Here is a 20,297-nt window from a genome sequence, read left to right on the forward strand (position 1 = left end):
GGTAGTGTGGGTTTAGTACTATTTTTAAGGAATATATGGGTCGGCACAACATCGAGGGCTGAAGGGCCTGTACTGTGCTGTGGTATTCTAGTGTTCTAGTGTTCTTTGTCCACCAAAATAGACTGGGCATAATCTACAGGTATTACAGTACTCAGGTTGAGTTGCGACACATCTAAACCACTCCCAGAATCACACAAAGTCCCTCCTTTATTTATTTCACAGGCTCACTTTATGAGTCAGGAGCTGAAGCATTATCGAGACTGCAAAAAGATCGTCAACATGTTGCTGTCAAATCGGGATAGTTTGGGTTGGTACCAGAGATATTTATTAGGGATAAAATCCCACCAGGACATGAAGATTATTGAAATACAGAAATGTGAAGATATTCTCTTCACAATACTTGACAGAGTCCATCAACAAGACAGCAGGTTCCAGGTAGACTATTCCAGGGAGCTTGCCTGCTTTGAATACACTCTCAGGACAGACTTTGATGAACTAGACATGGAGGTGCCTCTGAGATTCAATGATTCGTCCTTGAGAATTGAAAAGAGCTGTGACTCCCCCTATTCTGTGGATGGAATCATTCATCAGACCCATACAAGAAAGGGGTCAGTTTACCTAGCTGTACCAAAGGAAAGTGAAAGCAACTGGCTTGGAAGTGACATATTTCACCAGTTTTCTAAATCATCTCAGTACAGTGGACATATTGTTCCAGGAAAAGTCATAAGTATCTTGAAAGAGCTTCTTAAAGGAGCCATTGTTTACTGTGAGCAGAACTTCTTTCTTAAACCAGGTAAGGAGCTTATGAATTCTACTTAAATTACATTCCCAGCTTGTTGGCTGAATACTTGCCAATGGCTTGAACGAGCTTTGAGATGGTTTAGATCATGTACAAGGTGCTAGCGGATACAGGCAGTGGAACGAAGAGCAACGATCCACGTTTTGGTGTTATAATAATGGATACCACCCAGTGAGTTGTGAAGTGTTACCATATTTATGTTACCACTTTATTTAATAGAATGATGTATCGTCCTTTCACCATCCCTTATTTAATTTGTGTTATCCTTTGCATTACCTGATTGTAAATAATCATGAGAGTTACTGTAAATAGAGTCATAGAGTCATACAGCACGAAGACAGGACCTTTGACCCAGCTGGATCATAGCAACCAAGATACTCCATCCAAGTTACTGTCATTTGCCAGTGTTTAGCCCATAACCTTCTGAATCTTTCTAATCCATCTACCTGTCCAACTGTCTTTTAAAAGTTGTTTTTTGTCCTGCCTCAGCCGCTTCCTCTGTCAGCTCATTCCACTTAGATGGAATCAGTAAAAAAGTTGCCCTCACGTTCCTCTTAAATCTTTCTTTTCTCACCTTAAACCAATACCCTCTAGTTCTTGAGAGCTCAGCTCTGGAATTCACCCGAGTTATGCCCCTCATGATATACCTCTATAAAATCACCATCTCGGTCTTCTATGCTCTTAGGAATAGGTCCTAGATTGTCCAAACTCTCCTTATAACTCAGTCCCTCAAGTCCTGGCAGCATCCTTGTAAATCTTTTCTGCTCTCTTTCCAATTTAATACGTCTTTCCTATAGCAGGGAGACCAAATCTGAACACAATAGCCCAAGTGCATCCTCAGGAGTGTCCTCCATTGCTGCATCACAACCTCCCAACTTCTATATTCAATGCCTTAACTTATGAAGACCACCCTGTCTCAAGTTTTCATCACCACCTGGTCTACCTGTGACTCCACTTTCAGGGAACCATGTAATTATACTCCCAGGTTCCACTGTCCGAGAACATTTGAGATGGGCTCCTTTATTCAGAAAATGGAGTTTCCATTCCACCACTATCAATGCTGCTCTACCCGGCATCTCCTCCATTTCCCACACATCTGCCCTCACTCCTTTCCCTTGACATAACAGGGAAAGGGTTCACCTTGTCCTTACCTAGTACACCACGGGTCTCCATATCCATTCTCTACAACGTTTGTCATCTCCAACGAAATCCAACCACCAGGTGCAACTTGGCTCCCCTCTCTGTTTGCTTTCCACAGGGATTGCTCTCTACATGAATCTCTTGTCCACTTGTCCTTCCGCACTGATCTTCCTCCGGGCACTTATCATGAGAAATGCTACACCTGCCCCTACCTCCACCACCATTCAGGACCCTAAACAGGTGAGGCTGCACTTCACCTGTGGGTCTGTCAGGGTCATTTATTGTATCTGTGCTCCCGTTACGGCCTCCTCTACTTCAGTGAGACCCAATGCAAATGGGGGGTCCACTTTGTTGAGCATCTTTGCTTTGTCTGCACAACAGGCAGGATCTCCCAGTGGCCACAGTTCAATTTGACTTTTCAATCTCAGACCGACTTGTCTGTCCCCCATGGTCACTTCCATAGCCACCGTGAGATTGGAGGAGCAACACCTCATATTCTGTCTGCATACTCTCAATCTGATGGCATGAACGTTGATTTCTCTAACTCATGGTAACTACTCCCCTCTGATTCCCCCCTCCCTCTACCTTTTTTCTGTCTCCCCCCATTCTGGTGGCCCTCTCACCCTTTCTATTCTCTTTCCCCACCCTATTGACCTGCCATCAACTCCCTTTATTCCATGTTCCACGGTCATTGAAACCTATCGAATATTGAAGGGCCTAGATAGGAAAGATCTGGAGAGGATGCCTCCTATAGTGAGTGAGTCTCGGACCAGAGGGAATAATCTTAGAATGTAAGGACATCCCTTTAGAACAGAGCTGAGGAAGAATTCTTTCAGCCATATGGTGGTGAATCTGTGGAATGTATTGCCACAGATGGTTGTGCTGGCCAAGTCATTGGGTATACTTAAAGCAAAGGTTGTTGGATCCAACTTAGTAAGAGTGTCAAAGGTTATGGGAAGAAGGCAGAGGAATGGATTGATAGGGATCATACATTGAATGACAGAGCAAACTTGATGGAGCAGAATGGCTTAATTCTGCTCCTATGTCTTATGGTCTTCTGGTCCTCTCCTGTCAGATTCCTTCTTCTTCAGCCCTTTACCTTGTCCTCCAGCTTTTCACATCGTGAAATTTGTTGTTTAGTGGCAGCAGTACAGTGCAACTCTTTTAAAAAGTACTGTCAGTTTCATTTAAAACGTGAATAAGTAGTGCAAAAAAAGGGTAAAATGTGAGGTAGTGTTCATGGGGTCATGGACGGTTCAGAAATCTGGTAGCAGAGGGGAAGAAGCTGTTCTTAAAACTTTGAGTGTGGGTCTTCAGGCTCCTGTGCCTCCTCCCTGATGTTAATAATGAGGAGAGAACATGTCCTGGATGGTGAGGGTCTTTAATGATGGATGCTGTGTTCCTGAGCATCGCCTTTTGAAGATGTGGGTGGCTGGTGCCCATGATGGAGCCAGCTGAGTTTACAACCCTCTGCAGCTGTTTCCATTTGTGCTTTAGGGGGAATAATGCCAGTACATTAATTCCCTCCATAAATATTGTTAACTAATCATTAATCTACCACAGCCAACATTTCTGATGAGTTTATGCTATACACCCACCTCTAAAACAATGGAACATCACACCGTGTACAATTATGCTCTAACCAAATGTTTGACTATGTTCCCTTCATTGGTGTACTCCATGATCGACTTCATGAAAAGGTTCCTGGGACTTATTTTAACAGCTTTAGAGGACAATATACCTTCAATCTCAGATCCTTCTTTTGCTTTTAATCTTTCACGTGAACTCACTTGCACATTTCTTCTTATTTTGCAGCAAATACGGTACCCCCTCTGGTTTGCCCTTTCTATTGAACTGTTCCAGATCTCCTCAATGTTTTCTGATCAATGTGCTGTCAGCAGATTTTGCTGCAACTCCATAAAACTGGTTGAACTACTGAAACAAGTTTTTACACCACTGGTAGCTGGCAAACTTCTTTTGATTTGCATTATGATCCATACAGTTGAACTTGACGACAACATCCAAGTCATTTAAAATAAATGACCCAAAGCCAAACTTCTTTTTAGCAATTGCTTCACAAATCGATAGGGTTGTTAAGAAGGTGTATGAAGTGTTGGCCTTTATTAATCAAAGGATTGAGTTCAAAAGCCTTGAGATAATATGGCAGCTCAGTGAAACTCTGGTTCGACCTCTCTTAGAATATTGTGCTCCGTTCTGGTCACCTCATTATAGGAAAGATGTGGAAGGTTTAGAGAGGATGTAGGAAGGAAGGGTTAGATTGAGTTTAGAGCAAGTTAAAAGTTCAGCCAATATCTTGAGCTCAAGGAGCTGTAATATTCTAAGTTTACTTCCATTGAGAATAACTATTAGCTCCTCAACTTTACAAAACTAGGTAATGTATTCTGAGTAACGAAGCTCAAGCACAAGGAAAGGCGTAATTGTTTGTTCAGGCATTACTTTTCAGAATTGTAGTTGTAAATCTGTAACAACTTTAATTTTTAACTGGTACTCCCACCTTTTAGTCGATATTTTGTAATGGCTCCTCTGAATGCATGCTTTGTTTTCATGGTTATGTAAGCTATTACTTAATGACGCCGAGGATTATCACCCTTTTTATCATTTAGCGGTCAGGGTTTCAGAATCAGAATCAGATTTATTATCACTGGTATGAAACGTGAAATTTGTTAACAGCAGCAGCAGTTCAAAGCAATACATAATCTAGCAGAGAAAAGAAAAAAAAAATAATAATAAATAAAATTTAAAAAATAATAAATAAACAAGTAAATCAATTACATATATTGAATAAATTTTAAAAAGTGCAAAAAACTGAAATACTGTAGATTAAAAAAAACTGAGGTAGTGTCCAAAGATTCAATGTCCACCTAGGAATCGGATGGCAGAGGGGAAGAAGCTGTTCCTGAGTCATTGAGTGTGTGCCTTCAGGCTTCTGTACCTCCTACCTGATGGTAACAGTGAGAAAAGGGCATGCCCTGGGTGCTGGGTGTCCTTAATAATGGAGGCTGCCTTTCTGAGATACCGCTCCTTGAAGATGTCCTGGGTACTTTGTAGGCTAGGACCCAAGATGAAGCTGACTAGATTTAGAACCTTCTGCAGCTTCTTTCGGTCCTGTACAGTAGCCCCTCTATACTAGACAGTATAGAGAATGCTGTCAGAATGCTCTCCACGGTACAGCTATAGAAGTTTTTGAGTGTATTTATTGACATGCCGAATCTCTTCAAACTCACAATAAAGTATAACCACTGACTTGCCTTCTTTATAACTACATCGATATGTTGGGACCAGGTTAGATCCTCACAGATCTTGACACCCAGAAACTTGAAGCTGCTAATTCTCTCCACTTTTAATCCCTCCTTGAGGATTGGTATGTGTCCATTCGTCTTAACCTTCCTGAAATCCACAATCAGCTCTTTTGTCTTACTGACATTGAGTGTTCCTTTGTTCTCTCTCTCTCTCTCTCTCTCTCTCTTTCTCTCTCCCCTCCCCACTTTCTTGTCATCTTTTACTTCAAACTGATTTCTTCAACCAATGAGTATGTCACTTCCTACCTTCCAACCCATTTTCAGGGTGTGATTAAATTGACTAAGGATCAGCTCTGTGGTTTCACTCTGCTTACAAGAAACTTTGCTCTAAGAAATGGCTCATAATGAAATTCTTTTCTCCTTACTCAGCTGTACTGAATTTCACATAGGGTGACGCAAAGATTATGCACTATTCTGGGTGTGAAAGATAACTCATTCACAAATACTGAGACACTACCATCCCACCTGTAAAAATCTAACAACAAAATGTGATCCTGAAGTGATGTCATCATTGCACGTGTGTGCTGATTCACAATATCGTTTATTTGCTGCCCAGCACTCATGATGCCAAATTAAACCAAATCAATCTGCACATTTTTCCTATCCCTCCATTCCCTGAATCTTCATATGACTATATGAATGACTCTTAAACACCACTATCTCTCTGTTTCCACCACTGCCCCAGCCAGTTTATTCAAGACACCTACCACTCTGTGTGTAAATCATCTTTCCTCCTCACTTCAAAGCTACATTCTCTAGCTTTTGACATTTATATCCTGAGAAAAATAATCTATCTACCCTATCTAGGCATCTCAGGATTTTATAAATCCTCAGCCTATGAAGCTCCAGACAAAACAATCCCAGTTTGTCCAACCTCTCTTTAAAGCTAATACTCGCTAATCCAGACAGCAACCTGAACCTCTCCAGGGAAAGCATCCTCATCCTTCCTGCACAGGGCAACCAGCACTGCACATAATACAGCTGCAACATCACTCTTATGCCCAATGCCCAGTTTGACGAAGCATGCCATACACCTTCTATTTACTGATTTTTGCTACTTTTACAGAGACCCAAGATCATTAGTGGTTTTAAGGGTCTTACCATTTACTGCATATTTTAAATTCTGTACACTTTGCCCTGGGCTAAATCCATGGAACTCTCAGTGAACTACCGTATGTTGTAAGTTAATTAATGCTTTTAGTGGGTTATTTGTGTACCTAGTCTTGGGCTGCTTTTGGCATATCTTGAAGCCACAAACCATACATATACTCTGATGATATATTCACATTGATAGTTTATCTTTCCATATATATAGCCTGACTTGCTGAGTTTTCCTAGCATTTTCTGTATTAATTTGGGATTTACAAATCTGCAGTTTTGTTTTTCAAATTTGAAAACTATACATACCTGCCTTTTGCTACCTCAACATCCTGCATGAATCTAGCAGGAGTTTGTGAAGGTGGAGGTGGAGATTGGTATTGACTCAGAGAATGAAGTGTCAAGAAGGAAGAGGAGAGAATTAACATCAGAGAAAGGGAATCAAAAGTTTTGTTGTGAGCCTGAGAGGAATACTGTACTGCTGATTTTCCTGAACAACAATGAACAACAAAAAGTAAAACTTTCTTGCTTTCTGAGGTACCTACTGGTTCCAGTACCCCTTTCCACTTGAGGTAAATACTTCCAGTCTAAAGAGCTGGCATTGATTACATCAGCAAGTTCTTTTCTGCTAGTTAGGTGAATAGGAATTAGAAATTGGTTTATATTCCTCTATTTTTCCAGTGTTGTTAATTCAAGATCAGATTAATAGTCAAAAAAGTATTAATGATCATCCCAGGAGAAAATATGTCAAATGCAAAGTTGGATAAGGTATAGTTAATTGGAAGTTAAACCTTATGTCAGATGTGCACCTGGTACATTCTTGATATAAACTAGAGCTCTCGGCTTTAGGAAATAAATTCTGATTGGCAGCTACAAAAAGAAGCACAACCCTTGGTATTCTTCTGAAGGACACCATTTGAAGAATCACTCTGCTAACAGTAGGCACTTTAGAAGGCAGTTCCAAAGTTCTTTCAACACCTTTCACATACTTCCCAGAAGTATTTCCAAACTAACATCTCGTGCTTTTAGAAGTAAATAGGTGTCTCAGTGGTAACACTGATGGCAACACTTTTTGAATGGAATCTTCAAGTTAGATGTTGCTGGAAATTCGGACGACCTCAGAGCAGAAGGCATCTGGACTCACATAGGTAATGATTTCACACATAGAAAGTTTTCTACAATCCAGGCTTTTACCTCAATCTTTCCAACAGCAACAAATTTGTATGCTTAGAGTCTCAAATGGATTACCTTTAACCATGCAACTATCTTGCCAGCTGGTAGTGTAATAGCTTCAGCAATGGGTGTCAAGACGAGTGGTCCTGGGTTCAAATCCAGCTGGTTCCTTGCACACTTTCCATCTGTGCTGGGTTGACCATTGAACTAACAACTCAGGCTCATTAAAAAAAAGCAGACAAGATGCTAAATAAGTGGCAATGTTGCTGCCTGATGCGTCACAAAGCATGGAGAGGAATAATATAATAACTTATCTGGATGTTGCGCTCTACATGAATATCACTAACAGCCAAAACTTCCAAGCTTCAATTTGCGACTGTGGACATTTGCCATTCATTACAGTTTACTATTGATAGAGTAATAGGAAGGTTGCCTAAGAAACAGAGTTAACTCTGACAAAGGTTCTTTGACTTTAAATATCAATTCTTTTTTTCTTTCTGTAGATACTGCTTGATCTTTTGAATGTTTTCAGCATTTTTGAAATTATATCAAAGTTATCAAAATAAAAATATTTTTGCCACAAATATACCAATTTACTAATTTCTTCCTTAGAACTTAATGCTTAACTATCATGAAATCTAGTTCTTTTATTTAGATAATAGGAATTTATAGTAGTAATGTGGCTTGATATCAGGGCTCTTTGTTTGAGTGACTAAGAAAATGTAACAAGTTTATTCCAATGCCTTGCTTGGTTTAGTGTAACTTCTCACCTCAGTACACCTCTTGTCTCCACAGGAGATCTGGATGCATCTTTGTTAAATATTGACGGTCCCCGGATAACTCTGCTTCTAAGAAACTTAATAAAGCCCTTGCGAGTTAATATTATTCCAGTAGTTCGGAGAGCCGTGCAGACATTTTTGGGGAATGGAAATCAGATTGAGAAAATCTTTCCAGAGTCACTTAGTCAGGAAACACTCATGAACATTGACATCAGCAATGCAACTTATTATCACTGGAGGTAAATGTGACTATTTATAATTAGAGCAACTGATTTACAGTGATCGGTACGTCAAGTTATCTAGATGTTTTATTGTCACTGACATTAATCATGAGATTTGTTGTTTTGTGGCAGCAGTACACTGCAGGCATAACAAATTACTATAAATTACAATGTAAATAAATAAACCCGCTAAATTAACAAATTTCACATCACATGCCAGTGGTAATAAACCTGATTCTGATATAGTCTGAAAGAGGATTAGCGAGGTAGTGTTCATGGACAATTAGAGCCTGGTGGCAGAGGGGAAGAAGCTGTCACTAAGAGCACTGAGTGTGGGTCTTCAGGCTCCTGTGCCTTCTCCCTGATGGTAAATAATAAGAAGGTGGCATGTCAAGATGGCGAGGGTCCTTAATGACAGCTGCTGCTTTCTTGAGGCACCGCCTTTTGAAGATGTCGTCAGTAGTGGGGAGACATGCCCGTGATGGAGCGGAGTGGGCATACAGTCCTCAGGAATCTCTTACAGCATTGGTACCTCCACACCAAACTGAGATGCACCCAGTCAGAAAGCTCTCTGCCTTGGGACACTGACCTGTGTTTGCTGATTCAAGTTCAGTATTGCCATGAAAACATACATCCTTTCCTGGAAAACGGAATTATGGAAATAGATTAGTCCTTGAACTCAATCCCAACAATTCAACATCGACTGAGTTACTTGGATTTGAAGTGAGGTGAGAAAGATAAGGGAATGTACAAACGTTTGTAGTTGAAGACATCAATGCTGATAACATTGTCAGTTCCCTTAGGCCCTTAAGTGTTTAACAGGAAGGATGTCCCACTTTGAATAGTTCTCTATCCATCCTCCCTGGTTATTTGCATTTATAAGGACCACATTTCATCCCTTGGTATAGTTAATCCAAGAAGTGGCAAAGAGCTATGTTGAAGGTAATCTCAGAAATGACATGTTAGTCTAATAAACTGTTACCGATGGAATCTACCATAAAGATGAACAGATCATCTGACGCCCAATACTGCATTGGGTAACAATTGTGTTGTTGTTCAAATTCCAAGTGGTTAAGGCATTCGTCTAGTGATCTGAAGGTTGCTAGTTCGAACCTCAGCTGTGGCAGCGTGTTTGTGTCCTTGAGTAAGGCAATTAACCACACATTGCTCTAGTGTCTGTGTGGGGAGTGGCGCCCCACACAGTCTTCCAATCTGCGCGTTGTAAGGCATGAAAATGGCCAACGCAGGCCTTTCATGGTCTGAGTTGACATTCCCTCCCTTCAATTTCCTGGGGAATAACAATAGGCTTACTTTCCAAAACCACAGTGTGTAACAGTTGTGGTAATATCTAATTCTACAGTACCACTGTAAAGCACTGTACAGTGTCCAAAATGCCAGTGACAACAGTGAGTGGAGTGCGAGTAGTGTGCTAGTACCAGTGATGTTGATATCTAATTCTACAGTGAATATTGCAGTCAGTAATAGCAGTGTTGATGTCCAATACCACTGTATTGGAGACAAACAGGCTCTTCTGCCCACAATGTCTATGCTGACCACTCATCTTGACTAACCCTGTTCAGCATTTGGTCTAAAGATTTCTATGATTTAGGGAATTATTTGCACTCTCAATACTTCTTATATGTTGCTAAAATGCAAAGACAAAACAAATTTTAAGCTGCAGTGTTGTAGCCAAAATCAGGAGTGTTGATTCCCAAAACTACTGTAGTGAAAAGTTGCCTTGCTGTTCAGTACCATATTCACGTAATTGTCCGGTTGTGAGGAGCCGTAGGGCAAACGTCCATTGCCACAATGTGTGAAACTTGCAAGATGGAGCCAGTGAAGCTTGCCGACATTCTGTGGGCTATGTACTTTGAACTTCCTTCATCTCCCAACTGCTCAGTGTGAAGCAACAGTAATTTCCATGCTCACATTTAGTGAAAGTAGTGTTGGTATCCAATGCCACTCTAAATAATGGTAGAATGTCTACAGCCATGCTGAGTAACCATGGGCTGTACCATCTGTTTGCCTGCATAGGCCCAATAGACTTTAAGATCAATCTCTGTTAGCTTGGAAAGACTCTGCTGTTTCCACAAAAGGAACACTTGTTATCTATTTCAAATTCAGATTTTGTTTTGAACGACCAACAAAGAAGTTGCTTGAGAAAGCAGATGCTGACAGGGGGCATCGTCTTGAAAGCCTGTGTCTTCTGGACAGAGTTAAGTCCGATCATTGGCTTCCGGAGAAATTCAAGAGAGGACTCACGTTTAAGCAGCTTCAGGTGAGTGCCTACCTTCAGTATCAGAGTGCTCATCAATTCTGTGATACGAGTTCTTCAAAATGAAATTCATCATAATTATCCAAGACTTAATCATAGATTAAACACAGAATGGCAGCTGTAATTCCAAATGTGTCACTTGTTTTTGTCATGTGACAAGAGGCTTGGTGATTTAAGTACTGCTTCCAGTATTTCATGGATTGATGGAACAAGCTGGAGAACTGACATGCTTGTGTGCATTTGCTCTCTGCTGGGATCGCTGCATTGCCCATTTCAGATCCCTAGCATTGCAACATCACCCACAGGCTTATTTCCTTTGCAAAGCAGCCTGTACCACCCGGATCCCAGCAAAGAGAACAGCTGGTTTTCAACCAAGGAGGAGAAAAGTAATCCTGTCTATTTTCTGAAAACAAAACTCACACTTTGATGCTCATTTCATTAGAAAGTTTGATGTCTCATTCAGCCGCACATTGTGCATCCCTCCCCGCTCGGATGAGCAGGCTGAAGAGGGATCGATGGAATCCTGGGTCAAAGCCTTGCTGCACATCCCGAGCAGAGCTGGCTGAAACATTAATGCATTTAAAACAACATTGCAAGAAGCAGCCGAGTTCTGGCCATTGAACTTACGACAAAAACACACTGGGTGCACAATCCGCAATAACAAATCACAGAGGTGTGATCAAGGACAACCCACTAACAAAGTCAAGAATACACTCAGGTTAATGGGTGGTCCATGTAAGTATTATCTGGCTGAAGAACTCCGATGTCTCTCGGGAGGATTATAGTGATAAGGGATCCCAGAACAGTGATAAGGTATCCCTGATGATACCATGCTGGTTATATTGTTTATTTACTGAGATACAGTGAGGAGTGTGCCCTTCTGCCCTTCGAGACGTGCCACCCAGCATTCCCCAGTTTAATGCTAGCCTAATCACCAGAGCAATCAACCCACCAACCAGTAGGTCTTTAGACCTTGGGAGGAAACTCACACTGTCACGGGGAGAACACACCAACTCCTTACAGGCAGCGACGGGATTGATCCCCTGTACTGCAAAATGTTGAGCTAACCACCACGCTACCGCGCCACCGAGCCCGTCCAGCGGAGGGGCGGAGAGGAAATACACACAAGCCTGTCAATTCTCCAGCTTCTTCCATCAATCTTTGAAACACTGGAAGATGTCAGTCAGGCAAATGAAACTGTAGTCTACGAGCATAAAACAGTTGTGGAAAAGGCAGTGAGCAGAATGACTAAGTCTGCGAGCGTGGCCCATAAGAGGAGGTGCCCATACTACTTGCTATTGGGAGTCTTTCTAAATGTGAACCATCTAAATAAGAGAAGGAGGGACATCAAGCAGGCACTTGCCATGCCTCTTTCAGTAAAGAACAGCATGCTTGTAGGAATTCCATGCTTGTCAAAGATTTGTTCTGAATTCAGCAAATGATAGTGGCCTAGATGAATCACTTTCTGGTTATTGTCTATCTGTTTAATTTTACCAGATGGTGCTACTCTGGGCCATGGAGTTTTTTCCATCTTCAACAGATTGGGTTGACCTGGAATCATCTGTTTATCGGATGTTGGTGGTGTTGTTACGGTGCCTTGTGCTCAGGAATCTCCCCAACTACTTCGTACCTGAGATCAACGTTTTCCATGAAGAGTATCAGCCACAGCTTGATTTTGACACTATCTATAAGAAGGTGGAAGAATTTGCTGGCTTCCCTGAGAAAAGCCTCCAGATACATTTGACGCACCTCCTCCCCATGCAGCACCGGCATGTCGACAGTTATGTTAAAATGTTGCTGCAAATCCAGGACGCTGAAGGTCTTTACTGGAATACAGCTTACTTTGACATTATTCTGAACAAGGTAAGCCTTTGAAGAGTCGAGATCGACTCATGAATCAACATATGTGAAGCTGGAGGAACACGGTTGTTCAGGCAGCTTTTGTCGGGGGAGAAGGAATGTCAACACTTCTGGTCAAGACCCTTCATGTGGACGATAATGTGGAAAAGCCAAGCTGAAGGGTCTCTACACAAAACATTAACTGTCCATTTCCTTCCACAAATGATGAAGGGTCTTAGCCTGAAATGTCAGCTCTTTATTCCTCTCCATAGGATGCTGCCTGACCTGATAATTTCTTCCAGCCTTTTGTGACTCTGGATTTCCAGCATCTATGGAATCTCTTGTGTTTATGAGTTCCTTTAGTTTCTCATTTGTTGTCCATATTCCAGTATCAGTAGTCCTTTGTCTCTTATCAACATGCATGCTTTGTCAAAGATCTTGTAGATCAGAGATTGCAAGGCTTGGTACAGAATAAAATTCCTTCCACTAGATTCAATCATGCATTCCCAGTCAGGTGCAACAGCATTAAACAGGGTAAAGTTAATCTCTCGGCCTTGTATTCCCATGGAGGGTAAAGTAGGTGCCTTGTACAGAATAAATTAGCCCTTCTAGCACATTTATTTTTTCTTCACTAAATTTGGAATTTGTCATTTGGAAAATAGCTGGATATAAAAGGTGATTTTGTTTGCATGGAGCCTCAGTTTATCATTATACTTTTCCATGAGATATGTGAAAGAATAGGGAGTTAGATATTTGAGCTTGCAGATTAGGTAAGTGCAAAAAGCCGTGACAGATGAAGGTTAATATATGAGGCTTTCCATCTTGGACTCAGATAAATCGGAGTACTTTTTAGATGGTCAGAAATTAGGAAGTGTCGAGGAGTAAGGAAATTTTGGAGTCCAAGATGAGAAATAATTATACTAGGTTTAAACATAATCCAAAACGCTGAGGGAATGTTGGCCCATACACCGAATGAATTTAACAACACAAACACGAGGAAAACCGCAGCTGCTGGGAATTCAAGCAACACACGCAACATGCTGGTGGAACGCAGCAGGCCAGGCAGCATCTCTAGGAAGAAGTACAGTCGACGTTTCGGGTCGAGACCCTTCGTCAGGACTAACTGAAAGAAGAGATAGTAAGAGATTTGAAAGTAGGAGGGGGAGGGGGAGATCTGAAATGATAGGAGAAGACAGGAGGGGGAGGAATGGAGCCAAGAGCTGGACAGGTGATTGGCAAAACGGATATAGAATTGGAGAGGGGGGAGGATCATGGGATAGGAGGCCTAGGGAGAAAGAAAGGGGGATGGGAGCCCAGAGGAAGATGGAGAGCAGGCAAGGAGTGATTGTGAGAGGGACAGAGAGAGAAGAGAATAAAAGGGGGAAATAAAAATAAATCAGAGATGGGGTGAGAAGTGGAGGAGGGGCATTAACAGAAGTTAGAGAAATCAATGTTCATGCCATCAAGTTGGAGGCTGCCCAGACGGAATAGAAGGTGTTGTTCCTCCAGCCTGAGTGAGGCTTCATCTTGACAGTAGACGAGGCCATGGATTGACATATCAGAATGGGAATGGGACATGGAATTAAGATGAAGCCACACTCAGGTTGGAGGCAAAACACCTTATATTCTGTCTGGGTAGCCTCCAACCTGATGGCATGAACATTGATTTCTCTAATCTCCATTAATGCCCCTCCTCACCTTCTTACCCCATTCCTGATTTATGTTTATTTCCCCCCTTTTTTCTCTTCTCTCTCTGTCCCTCTCACAATCACTCCTTGCCTGCTCTCCATCTTCCTCTGGGCTCCCCTCTCGCTTTCTTTCTCCCTAGGCCTCCTGTCCCATGATCCTCCCCTTTCTCCAATTCTGTATCCCTTTTGCCAATCACCTGTCCAGCTCTTGGCTCCATCCCTCCCCCTCCTGTCTTCTCCTATCATTTTGGATCTCCCCATCCCCCTCCCACTTTCAAATCTCTTACTATCTCTTCTTTCAGTTAGTCCTGACGAAGGGTCTCGGCCCGAAACGTCGACTGTACCTCTTCCTAGAGATGCTGCCTGGCCTGCTGCGTTCACCAGTATTTTGTGTGTGTTACCAAATGAATTGCAAGGCAGTGGAAAGAAAACTTGGTCAGACATTATATTTAGTTTAGAGCCCTGCAATCTAAGAAATTTGGATCAGTATATAGATGAGAGAAGTATGGAAGACTATGTGCATGTAGATGGGACTGTGCTGAAGATCCAGCTGGCGTAGATTAAATGGGCTGAAGGGCCTATTTCTGTGCTGTTGTGCTCTATGACTCTATATCGAATTTCCTTATTTGGATCAAAAAATAGGCTGAAGAGTGATGGATTAATTTTTTACAGTAGAAAGGTAGACAGAGCTATGGGAAAAAGCAATTTCAGCTATTCATGGATGATTTAAGGTGCTGGTACAGCACAATAGCCTGAATAACCTACTTCTAGATGGTATCATTCAGTGATCAATGTCAGAAGCTTCTGAACACACCATAGCTTACAGGACATGAATAGATTTCAATAGGTTATTTAATGTCAGAGAAATGTATACAATATACATCCTGAAATTCCTTTTCTTCACAAGCATCCACGAAAACAGAGAAGTACCCCGAAGAATGAATGACAATTAAATGTTAGAACCCCAAAGCCAACCCCCAACTCCCCCCATCCCATGCACAAGCAGCAGCAAAGCAACGACCCCCCCTCCCCCACCAGCAAAAAGCATTGGCACCCCCCACCGAGCACTCAAGCGTGCAGTAAGGCCTTGAGTCCACCTGCCTCCAGGGCCACAAAACTCCGGCACCCTGAAGGCGCACTAGTCTTCCAGGACGTGCCCTTGGCGTATCGAAAAGCGGCCGGTTGTGATGCCCCGAGAGCGGGTCCCATTCCCGCAAAGAAGCAAGGTCAGCGTGTAACTCCAGGTCAGGGTCTTCAACAGAACCTTGAAAGGGAAAAAAAAAGAGGTATCAAAGATAGAAATAGAGCTGTCCCGATCACAGGTTTGCACAGTCTTTTGTGTGAGATGTCCGTACTGCAGCCAGTGACGTAGATAGAAATAGGTTTTAAGTCCTGCATGCACATCATTCAAGGACGTGTATGGATGATTTGAACTTTCCTGCTCATTTTTCAGTTAAAACTGCTTTTGGGAGCACATAACAAAATCAGAGCTTGTGCAGGTAAAGCAGAACCCTGCCAGTTCTGGGCAAATGTCATTTCTGCTCGTGGAAAAGAGCAGTTTGACAATGCAGTCTATAGAAGTCTGTTGGGTAACCAACCTTTGCAATTTTAACTGCCTGTGCTCTGCTAACCAGAAAGGGTTATAATTATTGTCCCAACCTTTTCTCCATAGTTCTGACCCACTTGATAGGTACAGTAAATAGGATTCTAATACCTAGCTGGATCAGACAACAAACATTGCAATATTAACAAACATGTGTGTATAAGAGCCAGCATGGTATTAATTTATGTCATTTGTTCACTGGTTGCCTTGAGAAGTGTACCGACATTCAAATCTGTGTTGTAAGGCTGATGAGTTTATTCAGTGAATTGTTTTGAATTTCTAAATTCATTCTGTTCCATTGTACGGGTTTTCACTTCTGATGCTCCTCATCTACTCCTTATTGTTGAAGTAACAGCTCCTATTCTTTCCTGGCTGGATCTCTCACCCTCCACTTTCCATCAATTCTCCCTTCCCCTCTCGCAACCAAGTCTCGCTAATGGCTACAACATCACAATTTCACATGTCGCTCCATGCTTTGCCTACAATACTCCTTGTATTGAAACAGATACACCTGAGGCCACTAGTCACAACATGCTCGACCTTTCAATTTCCACCTGTGTTTGTTGGCTTAACATCTACTTTTCTCACAGCCACTCAACTTGCTGTCCTCCTAACCTGGTCTCCACCTCTCTGCATCTCTCATCTACACCTCCCAGAACAGCACGAGCAAATCTTCCCACAAGGATAATGGTCTACCTCCAGTTCAGCCATGAACCGTCCCGTTTGTGCAGTTTCCACCAGCCCTGAAGGAGAGCCCAGTGACTGAAAAATCTAAAGCCTTCCTTGCTACACCACATTAAGTTGCACTCTCTTCCCATTTCTTGCCTCACTGGCATGTGGCATGGATAGCAATCCTGAGATCACCACACTGGAGGTCCTATCTTTTAATTTTGCACTTAACTCCCTGACTCACTTTGCAGGGACATTGCCACCCTTCCTGTCAATGCATTGGTAATGATGTGGACCACAGCTTCTAGCTGCTCACCCTCCCTCTAGAGAATGCTACAGACTCAGTCTGTGATGCCTGGGAGGCAGCCAGGACTCTCCTTCTCATCCATAGAGTCTCCTGTCTGATCCCTCAGTGATTCCTTTATCATTACCACGCTCCTCCTTTCCCTTTGAGCTGCAGAGCCAGTCCCAGTGCCAGAGTCCTGGCTGCTGCAGATTTCCCCAGTAGGCCACCCCCCGCCCCCCAACAGTATCCAAAGCGGTATACTTGGTTTTGCGAGGAGTGGCCACAGGAGTACTGTAATCTGCACTGTCTACCCTTTGCCCTTCTCTTTCCTGACGGTTACCTCCTGCAGCCTAGGTGTGCTTGCCTCCCTGTAACAGAGTTCTGATTCTGTTTATCAAATCCCCGCCCCCCCCCCCCCAATCTCTGGAACGATCTGTCGGTCATCCAGCTTCAGTTCAAATGTTGTCCATACGGTGTTGCTGCAAGAGACATTATTTATTTACTTATTTAGAGCAAGAGCGTAGCAACGGCCCAACATGCTTGCCCCACTCAGTTGCACCCCTGTGACCAATTACCCTGCTGACCCACACGCCTTTGGGACATGGGGTGTAACGGGGGCAGCAAGAGGAAAAACATGTGGTTGGGGGAGATTGTACAGGCAGCAGGAGGAACTGAAATGGGTTGCTATCACTGTGCAGGTTTATTCATCGGGAACACTGGAGGGGTCTCTGATTTCCCACGTCCTGCACGAACAGCACATCACTGCCCTGACTACCATCCCCACTGCTCTAACTGTGCAATGCCTCAGCCGCTGCCAATCAATTTCAGCTAACAATTTGTTCTTGTGCCTTTTCTGGGTTCCTTAAAGCTGAAGCTAAACACAGAGTCCTGACACTCACTGCTTTTAAAATCTCCTGCCTCTCACTCTGAGAACACAGAGCTTAAAACAAATGTGTGTCAAAGTAGTACTCTGGGTCCTTTCAGGCCTTCTGGCCATTTTGCCAGAATCAAGAGCAGTCCGTGTCATTTGTATTTGTTTTCATTTCTACAGGGTGAGAAAAAAATACTGTACCTCAAATGTTCATTTTCTCCATCTATCTCTAGTTTCAGGTTTACCATGTCCAGGATCCTGACAGAATTGGAGCCATGCAACTCGTCTGGTCCAAAACTACCAAACTAGTGAATGACTCATCATAGCCATGAACGATCTTTGTCAGCCGAGAACAAAGTTGATCATGACCCAAGAAGGTAGTTCAGTTTGACTGATTACGGAAGGCCACACGTCTACATATTTTACAAATCAGATTAAAAACAAGGCACATTACTACAGTTGGCACCTCTTACCCACAGCCATAGTTACAAAAGAATGCACCCCACATGGAGCGTACCACACCCCTATGGCCACTCTTTCTATACAATGAATCACAAAAGCTCTTAAAACAATGCTTACTATATTTGAACAAATGATTAAAGATATCAGGAGGTATGATGACTTCCAATCCCTGTCCCTTCACTACATGGTTTATACTCATGCTGATAAATCCAAACTCTGTAGTTATGTCCACACTTTGAAAAGCATACTGCAATCTCTTTATATAATGGCCCGGCTTGTACGTGTGAAATTTTACATCGATCAGTTTGAATTTCTACACTCAATTTATAAAACACTCGAGAGTACCTTAAACAAATCTACGACTTGCATCATTGAGGAACAGAGAAGTGTTTGCCAAATAAGTTCCTCTAAAAAAAATGTCCCTTCATCCTAAACCATGGTTCCCCATCTACCATAATGGACAGAGCTCTTAATCACATTTCATCTATTCCCCACAATTATCTTCTCCATCTCCACCACTTCCTTGTTTTATGATGCAGGAGATGCAAGTTATCAATCCTTTCACTTCTTTCCTTCCCACCATTAAAGGGCCAGGCAGTCCTTCCAGCCAGTGGTTCACTTGCATTTCTTTCATTTGGTGCACTCCATTTGGTGTTCTTAATGGGTTCCCTGAGTTACAGACTGGGCCATCAGTTTGTGGAACACTTGCACTCATTTCCCAGGAGTGACACTGTTTGTATGGTTCCCTGCCATTTTAATCCTCCGTCCTAGTCTCACTCTAACCTGTCTGTAGCCTCCTATACTGTTAAAACAAACTTGAGGAAAAACTGGTCTATCATCTAGTCATATTGCAGACTGCAGGACTCATGATCCAATTCTCCACCTTCAGGTAGCTTATATTCTCTGCCTGTATCAGGATTGGCCATTTCTGCTCTAAGCCATACATCTGTGATATTGACTCAGTCTGTTTTTCTCTTCACTGGTACGGCCTGACTTACTGGACATCAATAACAACCCTCATCTATCCATGTTACTTGGCCTTATCCTATCATAGATATTCCTTGTGTCCTATCCATTACTCTCCCACCTTCTCTGTGTTTTTCTCTTTTCCAATGCTGATGAAGCGTCTTTGACCTGAAATATTAAATCTCTTTCTCTTAGGTGCTGCCGGATCTATTGTTTCCAGCAAATTTTTTTGGTATTTGTTTTGTATTTCTAGTATTTATAGCTTTTTTTATTTCAAGTGTTTGAACCTGCTTTGTATGTAACTGTATAAGAATTGACATTCAGGGGCAAGTTATCTATTGCCAGGCAAGCTTAAGTTACTTCTCTTCTCTGTAGTTACTGTACATATACAGGTGCTGTCACTGTGATACATAAACTATCTAGTACTTCTTTTGTGTATATTGTACCTATGTATATAAGAACTGTCTTCTATCCTGTTGCACATCATGATGATAGAATGAAATGTTTCCTTTAAGCTAAGTACACTGTATACATTGAGAAGCCATCCCTATGGCTCTCACAATCTGTATGGCATCAGGTAGAAATGAACTGTTCCTTGTTATTTTTTATGTCTTATATATAATTGTGTCCTAAATGTAATGATTGAAGCTTCGTTGCCTTGAACCTTGGAATCACACAAGGAAAGCTGTGAGAATGAGGAGAGCTGCTCTAGTTTGGAATCTGTTGGCTGAAACTGTGGATGTCAACTTTGGTGCATACTGTTAAAATTATTGATGATTAGATGGAACATCTATCTCATTCCTTGCAGTATTAACACCTTCAGTGTTCTTGAATGATTAACAGTTAGACTATGGTTAGAAATGACAAGATTGAGCCCTGCATGTAACTTAAAAAATTTTATTACATTAAAGATATTGTATTAATATATGTTGTCATTTTTGCATACCAAAATCAATGCTAAGTGCCATTGCAGGATTGTTTAATGCCACAAACTGGAAGCTGTAAGAGTCTAAGCAGGAAAAGATTATGCATATCCTTTGGTCTACTCCTCCATGCAGTATCACCACTGATCCACAGAGCATTTTATATCAGAGCTTATTCCTAGATT

General features: G+C 42.1%; 1 protein-coding gene across 1 annotated transcript; it reads left to right on the top strand.

The window, feature by feature from the left end:
* The first annotated feature begins 252 nt into the window (after positions 1 to 252).
* On the top strand, positions 253 to 20,065 carry LOC140195970 (protein mab-21-like 4). Its single transcript, XM_072254655.1, has 5 exons — positions 253 to 793; positions 8,326 to 8,548; positions 10,655 to 10,808; positions 12,303 to 12,668; positions 17,995 to 20,065. Exons 1-5 carry the CDS (start codon positions 280 to 282, stop codon positions 18,085 to 18,087), a joined length of 1,350 nt encoding a protein of 449 aa, XP_072110756.1. The 5' UTR covers positions 253 to 279; the 3' UTR covers positions 18,088 to 20,065.
* The last annotated feature ends 232 nt before the right edge of the window (positions 20,066 to 20,297 follow it).

This window comes from Mobula birostris, chromosome 4 (assembly GCF_030028105.1).
Source record: "Mobula birostris isolate sMobBir1 chromosome 4, sMobBir1.hap1, whole genome shotgun sequence".
NCBI lineage: Eukaryota > Metazoa > Chordata > Chondrichthyes > Myliobatiformes > Myliobatidae > Mobula > Mobula birostris.